Below are 7,895 nucleotides of genomic sequence, written 5' to 3'. Positions count from 1 at the left end.
GATTTCAAAGACTGATATCTTTATAAAAAAATCAAAAGCAGGTTAATAATGTATAAAGTACACCATATCCATACCAGCATATTCCCAAGACAAAAATCTAATCATTAATACCCTGAAACTGAGTCAGATTTGGAAGGCCATAAAAACTGTATACAGTAGCCTTCATGTGAAAAACTAATTCTGAGATCAACTCTTGAGCATTTTGCTTTGATGACTGAATTTCATATCTTACATTTGTTTCTTTGTTGTAAATTCTGTTTTCTCAAGTCTTTGTTTTGCAGGCATTTTATTATATAAAAAGTGCCAAGCATTCCAAACTTCGTTACAGATCTTATACAAAGGCATGCATTTAAAACTGTTTTTAGAAGTTCTCTTGTCATTTTATTTCCTCCCCAAAAAGATGTTTAAGCAGTAAAGGCCCATTGTTTGCAATTAAATGCCCAAGATCTGTTTTTCTCCCTAAACTTGCTTTAAGTGCTCTTGGGAGTGATTAGGTGTACAGTTTCAGTCAGGTAGTCCAGTCCCCAGCGTCGCTGTCTGTCTGTCAGGGCAGTCAGGGCATCCAGGGCATCCAGCGACTGCAGCTGCTCCAAATCACAGCTGTTCCCTGAGGAAAGGAAATGCAACTTAATGTCAGCCTCCGTAGTCTAACCTGCATCCACGTGCAACTTTCTACAGTACCATAGTGCTGTTCACTCTCTGTTTGTGGTTGACTTATAGTTTTATTGTGGCACAAACACACTCAGCCATGATCGTTCGTAGCAACACTCACCAAACAGACTTGCTACTTGCTCGTCGGGCACTAAAAAGGGAGGACCTGAAAGGCAAATACAGTCACAAATATCTTACTTTTCAACAAACTGATACAAAACACAGCAACCCCACATTTGACATATTAAACTGCAACATAAATGAATTGTATTCTTTTGTGTTCTAGAGAAAAGTATGGACAGTTACCGCCATATGATTCAGGATTGTACAACAAAGTGTCCAAAAGGTATCTGCAGTCTTTGGCCATGAGAGAAATGATGAGAGCAGCATACCTGTGGAGAATGTGCACGTCCAAAATGTTACCAAACTGTGCCTGATGTTAATTTCATAGGTTTTAATTTTAGATTGATTTGGTGTCATATTTTTTAAACTACAACTAATCTGCTTTGTTGCGTCTGAAGAAAAATCTCCCCATCTCAATGGAGGGTTACTCAAACTCGTCTTACTTTTCTCTGTCTCTTGGGTTGATGGCCACGAGAGAGCCTCTGTCCCAAATTGCCCCGAACTGACCCTCAATGGAACTGTGAAATGGAAAAATAGTTTGTGTACAACATTTACCCGTCACTGTCACTGCAGCAGGGTAACCACAGGTGTAATAGATTCCATTAGTTATGGCTCAGTTTCATTTAGGTGGGCCAGGGTCCTTGTATTGAGCATGCTGGCTCACTAGAATGACTGACACACTCAATAAAATGGGAATATAATTATTAATCTCACCTGTGTTCTCCCTGCTATGACATGTCAAAATGGCAGCTGTGAAAAAGGCCTATTCAACATCTTTAACAAAGGGATAAAAACACATTCAGTCTACTGACCTGGAGAAGTTGAACAGGTCACATTGATACAGGGAGATATTTCTCTCCGAGCTCTGTAAAGAATACAACATGGATTAACATGTGTGTCCTTATCCGTGTGAATGCATCATGTCTTTCAGCTACTCTTCCACATATGGGTCCCAACTAATTGGACTTTTGGCATACTTACCATTAATACAATATGTCATAACTAGTGCTGGGCAAGTTAACGCGTTAACGCATGAATTAATTAACGCCGACAATCATTTTATCGCGCGTTAACGCATTTTTTATAATTGAAAGACAAGAGACAATACATAGACATAACAAGAGGATGACAAGAACAGTGGGATAAAAGCCAGCTAACATCCTATAGTCAGTTGTGTGTGTGTGTCCTTGAGCCTTTTGAGATGGAAAAAAAAAAAATAAATAATAATAATAATAATAATAATAATAATAATTAAAAAAAAATAAATAAATAAACTTTTTTTAAATTTATTATTATTGTAACAGACTGTCATGTTTATCGTTTTGTATTGGAGATGATATGTCCCTTCAGGGTTGCCGTAGAGAAAAGGCGACTTCCGCTTCTGGTCGAGGGGCAGAAATAAAGAGAGAAGCTGCACCAGCTGTTGCTCTCCCTGGAGACTACTGGACATCGCTGCGGTAAAGTCAGCAGACACTCAGATCTCCATGGTCAACTCAGCAGACACTTACATTTTAGTGCACCTATATGCTGAAATTCACGGTAAACGCATTTAAACGGCACAGATCGGGAGCGAGTGAAGGACTTTGAAAGTTAGCGGAAAGATTAACGTGAGACAACATCCGGTTTCTTCAGACGAACATCCGGTTTTCAGAATAAGATGCCAACAAAGTATGAATTATATTCACATTAAGTATAAAACATGCTACCTGCATCTCGTGAACCAAATGTTATTGCACTTTTGTTCATATAGCAGTACTTTTAAAATAAAAGTGCGCAATACACTACTTTTGACTTCATTATTGAACTTTGCCATAACAATGCGATTAATCGCAAAAAATCCATGCGATTAATTGCGATTAAATATTTTAATCGTTGGCCAGCACTAGTCATAACATAGACTAGTATCCTCACCTTTGCAGAGCGGTGTGAGAGGTCGTACCTTGAAAACTTTTGCTCCAGGTATGGCAGGGACGGGCTCCTCGCTGTACGTCATGTTGTTGTCCTCAAAGAACTGTTTGATACCCTTTTCAGATATCTCCACTCCCACCACTGAATGGCCCATGTCTGCTATCCTGGGATTCCCACAGTAGAAGGAATTATGATCGTATACATTTTTAATAGCAGAAGTGATCACCGACAATGTGAACACTAAATGTCATCTTCCTTATTGGATATAGTATGTGTTTTCATACCACTTCATATCTAGAGCTTTCCCACAGAGAGGGAAGAAGAAGCGAACTCCCGTCCGTCCAGAAAGAACTTTATCGATGTTGTTCTCCAGCATCCTGTCAAAACAAAAACACCAGACAAACTTTGGGTGTGTTTTTAATAGTTAGGGTTACTTTTAAACTTGTCAACCTTATGAAAAACATACAATATCTGAGCGAGATGGCGATGTGTAGACTGAATTAGCCGAGTTGATAGTCCAATCTTGTAAAACCCACGCATGCGTTTGGAAGACTTTTGTAAAACGGGTAATAGTGGGGCCTTTACTTGTGTACGTGAGGCTGATGGAAACCTATTCTGTCCTCCTGCCAGCGTTCCTCCCATTCACCAAGCGCCATGACCCGATCCGACTGCGGTGCCAGCATGCTGCTTATGTTTGTCTGACCCCAACTACAGGAGGAGGACATGGAGAGGAGAGACGGTAAACAATGGAGATAACAGCATTCATGTGTGTGCCTGGAGACTGTGCACGTGACTGCATGGTGAATGCATGATGGGGGGGGGGGGTAAACAGGGTTGTTACATTGGTCCAAGACTCTTCTGGTGCATAATTACAGAAGAATCAGAGCAGACAGAGGTTAAAGGTCATGTACCGATAATAGAGTAGCTAATCTGAGCCCTACAATGTGCAAATACTGCATAATCATTTAACGGGAATAACTGCTCCAGCGTCACGTGAGTTATCAAACTCTGACGTAAGGAGGAATTTCCTACACGGCTTGAATAACGGAAGTATTTTCTAATGTAAACTAAATGAAGGAGTTCACTGCTATGCTCTGAAGAATGGAATCAAATGTCAGATTATGAGCAGAATCGACTCAGTTTGTAACAATGTCAAGCTCGTGCACGCTTACCCAACAGCAGCCCGGCTTAAAAGCGGCCAAAGTACTTTAAAAAGAGAACCTGCATCCCGCATGTTTGCCGGTTCTAACCAAGAGCGGAACGTTACCTTTGCCCAAAGAAGACAGCTAATATTTGTTCAGCGACACACCACGACAGCGTTGATCATGCGACCGTTCCACTGGATACACGCGTACCTCTGTGGCTATTTATTGACCTGGGTAAGGTGTGTCAGGTGACCTGTGCGTCTCACTGCTGCTGTGGTTTGACAACCGCGGCGAAAGTACAAGTAGTTGAACTTTCAGGAAAGCATTGCCTGACAGGCGAAGCCCGGGGATTAAAAACACAAATATCTCCCGGTTTCACTTCTGGTTCGGGAGGAGCCTGATGCTGCATTCTGGTTCATGGGAAGTATGGGAGATGCCAGCATCGGACTGAACAATATTAGCTCCCTTGTAAATGCGTGCCCCTGGGCCTAACGGTTATTGTACGTTATGAGCACACTAATCACATTTAAGAAAATGGTGTTCCCCACTGCTGAGTATATGCTTCCATGTATCTGCTCTGTTGTTCTCTGAGGGATCTAGCAATGGTTCGTGAAGGGGTCCTTGCGTTTCAAAATCCTGCATAATTTGAATCTAGTGATTCATCCACTTGGGCATGTCCACATTTAACTGGACTTCAAAACTATTTGTGTCTGGAGCACCGTTCTTGACCACTGTAGAGTTATTAAAAAAGAAAACCCGAATTTCGATTGTCATGGTTAAATACGATTTATTTATTCAACATTTTTTATTGTTTAACAGTTATGGCATTTTGATTCTTGGTGCGCTTTTATTATCATTTCCCTTTTTTTTTTTTTTTTTTATGTAAAAGCATGCAGAAACCCGCATTCCGACTGTGACAGCTGTCACCAATCCTCAGGGATATCTGCTCTGCTGCTCAGTGATTCGTCTCGCTGGAGCCAGGAAACAAATCCAGAGATTAGATGCTCCTCCAAAGTAACAGACAATGTGAAATCACGCAGCGGGACAGAAAGCAGAGGCGATGCCTTTATCCGGACACAGAGCGGCGCAAGAGTCTCAGAAATGCTGGTTTCACGGTGGAAGTGAGGCGCTCAGTGATGCTCAGCTCTGCTTCCCCGTGATATCACCATGTTGTACCCCATTAAACGTGCACGTGCACTGATATCAGGCAGTCACACATACCATTTTAGAACACACTCGCTACACTAACGCAATATATAAAGTCTAAGCTTTTACCAAAATACTGCTGCAAGTGGTGCATCTCAAAACAGTCTCCCGTTGAATTGCGTCTTTGGGCCTCCTCATGCATGTCCTTAATATGTGGAGTTGTTGCAGAAATATAGAAGCCCATTATTGCAATTTATTTTGATGATAAAGCGTTACGCTACATTGTGTCATTATTGGCCTATAGCCGACTATTCTTCTCTTAATTCAGCTGCTGAAACAACAAACAACCTCCCACATTAGTGTCCGTCATACACAATCATCACCATCTTCATCATCATGGTGGCCCAGTGTTTACACCGATGCATTTGAAACCATAGTTTCCACAAAGGTGACGAGATTGCTATCTGCAGCCACGATGATAAATGGCACGCCCCTCCATGTTGGTTCAAGTCCTGTGCGTAATTCGGTGTCTCCCAAAGCGCTCCAGTTGTGCGGCGGTCGCATCCAGATGTGTGTTTTTCTTTACGGTGCGACGAAGACGTCGAGGAGCCTCTGCACCAATCACCGGCGCCCGGGGGCGGGTCGTGTGTAGACTGTTGTGGATATGGAAAATGGACAATTTAACACGCACTCTCATCATTCATATCCAGACGGGGAGGCCTGCGCTTGCACGCTGCAATTGATTCGCAAATGCCCGGCCGTGGTGTGAAAAGGAAAACTACCAGCGAGGGGACGACGTCAGTTCGCCACCCGGTAAGGGCGAGCTCTCCGTCGGGGAGAAGTCGCAGCGCAGCGTGTGATTGTCTGCTGTCTGTTTAGATGCTGTGTTCATTGTGGTGCACACGGACGGACCGATGTGTCTGCTGTGAGATCGTAGATTTCATTTCTGCATTCAGAGTTACAGAGATTTCCACATCTCGCTCATTGTCTAAAAGGCATCAGTGGAGCCCCGTTCATACAAATACAACGAACCGCTCGATTGTCCCCAGACATCAGGCTGCGATTGTAAAACCAGGAACATGTGTCGGTAAAGTGCTTCTGGCAGCCTTGTCGCTATCGTCTCGTGCAGCAGCGCACCTTTGTGTCACTCACGCTGCTCAGATGTTGAGATTGGAAACACAGGTGAATCACAAAGGAGCAATAGAATACCGTTTGTTGTGGGCTACTGTTCAGAGATGAACTGTAACCTGAACTCGCCGTAAGTGCAACATGGGGCACATTAATTCACCACCGAATTACTCTCACGATGCTGCCCGTCTTTAGCCTATTTGACGGGCGCAGCATGTTTCTGCAACTCCAGGTGGCTTTCGGAGCAGCGGAGGAGGAGGAGGGGGGGTGATGACGATGCGGTCCACGGCGCTCTGAATGCGAGAGGTGCATGCTGGATAATACAGGAGAGCCCGACGTATCGTCGAGCGACAGATTTGGGGATATTTTGGAGGACAGACGCGAGGGGGCAGCGGGACACTCCGCCTCATTAGCCTGTTTGTTTGGACGCGTCCTGACGCGTGCGTTGCGCTCGCGCTTTGTCAGCCTCGTAACTTAATCGTACCGTCGGGAGGCTCGCACGTCGAGAGCGCGGTCACCCCGCGAGCAGGAGAAGTTGGTGTTTATGAGCCCGTGCAGCTGGTGTCATCGGTAGCAGCGCCGGCTGAGCAGGACGCTCAACAGTTCAGTGCGCAGCTGTAGTGATTTCAGGTGGAGTCCGAACCTGCCGCCTCAGAACCGGAGGAACTTGCCGCCGACACCTGCAACGGTTCTCGGTATCCCTCTGACAGGTAGGGCTGAATAGGTGGCATCTTTAGAAAGACAGACGTCCGCGCGTTAGCGTTCAAACGCTGTAGCGGGGTCACTGTATGCGCGATGCCTTCATGGACCTAAATGATTAACTGTAATTCTATTGATGTTTGTAGATAATTGTGCGTTATGTGGCTCCTAAATGAGCCTTACGTCAATTCTCTAAGCTTTGGGGAAAATCCGCAGCAGGCGTTGAGATGTTTTGGCAGATGATCCACTTCTCCCACTGCTCAGATGGGCTGTGGGTTGCACATTAGTAGGCTATGGTCACATCCAAGAATATGAACTAATGTTGCCTCTTGTTCAGCTGTCATACAGTTTGCTAGTGCAGGATTGTAGTTAGAACATCAGAATGACTTCAATCTTAAAATATACTGAAGTAGAGCCTTAATTAATATATCGTCTTTGCTGACATAAGCGGCCTACTGATGAAGATAGTGAGCAGAACTCGAAGGCAGTGTGCTCATCATATGACACCACTTCCTTTTAAAGTCCTCAAGCAGGCAGCACAACAAAATCATATTTAATTCTGAAGATAATTAAGTGTTTGTTAAGAGCTCTAGGCAATTACCGTTTATATGAGTTATCTTGAAACACCCGACTTACACGTTACGTTCCCATTAAACAGAGACGCACCGCAGGGCTGTGTCCTCTTATTGTAGTCCAGACAAAGAATGCTCTGTTCTGTCTTCTGGTTGTCTTGGTCGTGTGTTTTTTTTGCATTCAATATATATCTTAGCTACAGTAGCTCAGGAAAGAGACGAGCATTTCCTCCTTTCACATGCTACTAAGTGCTCCACGTATTAATGAATCCCAAAGAAACAAAACAAGGCTGCAAGAGTTCACTGCAGTAATTCATTACAACTCTCTAGTTGTTTTATTTGATGTAAAAAAACAAAAAACGACTCCAATGATCCTAAATAAAGGGCTGTTATTATCACGGATAATAACACGGATCTCTGGGGAGCCTGGATCCCCGATGCTGCTACTGGATTTCATCTCATTTCTGAAATGACTTCATTGTAACGGCAGCCCCCTCGTCTTAATGGGATTTTGCATTCACGT

At 43.8% G+C, this 7,895-nt stretch overlaps 2 protein-coding genes across 6 annotated transcripts in view; one reads left to right on the top strand and one right to left on the bottom strand.

The window, feature by feature from the left end:
- Positions 1-278: 278 nt before the first annotated feature.
- Positions 279-4,187, bottom strand: LOC116393857 (probable thiopurine S-methyltransferase). Of its 4 annotated transcripts, none has more exons than XM_031866530.1 (9): positions 3,855-4,187; positions 3,268-3,390; positions 2,967-3,059; positions 2,714-2,846; positions 1,587-1,639; positions 1,218-1,292; positions 958-1,043; positions 773-817; positions 279-607 (listed from the first exon to the last, which is right to left on the bottom strand). In XM_031866530.1, the coding sequence occupies exons 1-9, from the start codon at positions 3,914-3,916 to the stop codon at positions 471-473; spliced, it is 807 nt and encodes a 268-aa protein (XP_031722390.1). In that variant the 5' UTR covers positions 3,917-4,187; the 3' UTR covers positions 279-470. The 4 variants fall into 4 exon arrangements, with proteins under 4 accessions (XP_031722390.1, XP_031722392.1, XP_031722393.1 ...); XM_031866532.1 differs by having other exon boundaries at positions 3,950-4,186; XM_031866533.1 differs by having other exon boundaries at positions 4,058-4,186.
- Positions 4,188-5,439: 1,252 nt separating this feature from the next.
- Positions 5,440-7,895, top strand: part of ext1c (exostoses (multiple) 1c) — a 71,752-nt gene continuing 69,296 nt past the window's right edge. Inside the window, exon 1 of one of the 2 annotated variants that reach the window (XM_031866326.1) lies at positions 5,440-5,786. The gene's annotated coding sequence lies outside the window, so the exon portion shown is untranslated. Of the gene's footprint in view, positions 5,787-5,810; positions 6,812-7,895 lie in introns of those variants that run through there. The other variant, XM_031866325.1, reaches the window with a different exon arrangement.

Source organism: Anarrhichthys ocellatus, unplaced genomic scaffold (genome assembly GCF_004355925.1).
Source record: "Anarrhichthys ocellatus isolate YVR2014 unplaced genomic scaffold, GSC_Weel_1.0 scaffold35, whole genome shotgun sequence".
Classification (NCBI taxonomy): domain Eukaryota; kingdom Metazoa; phylum Chordata; class Actinopteri; order Perciformes; family Anarhichadidae; genus Anarrhichthys; species Anarrhichthys ocellatus.
This window is presented reverse-complemented; position numbering and strand designations above follow the sequence as displayed.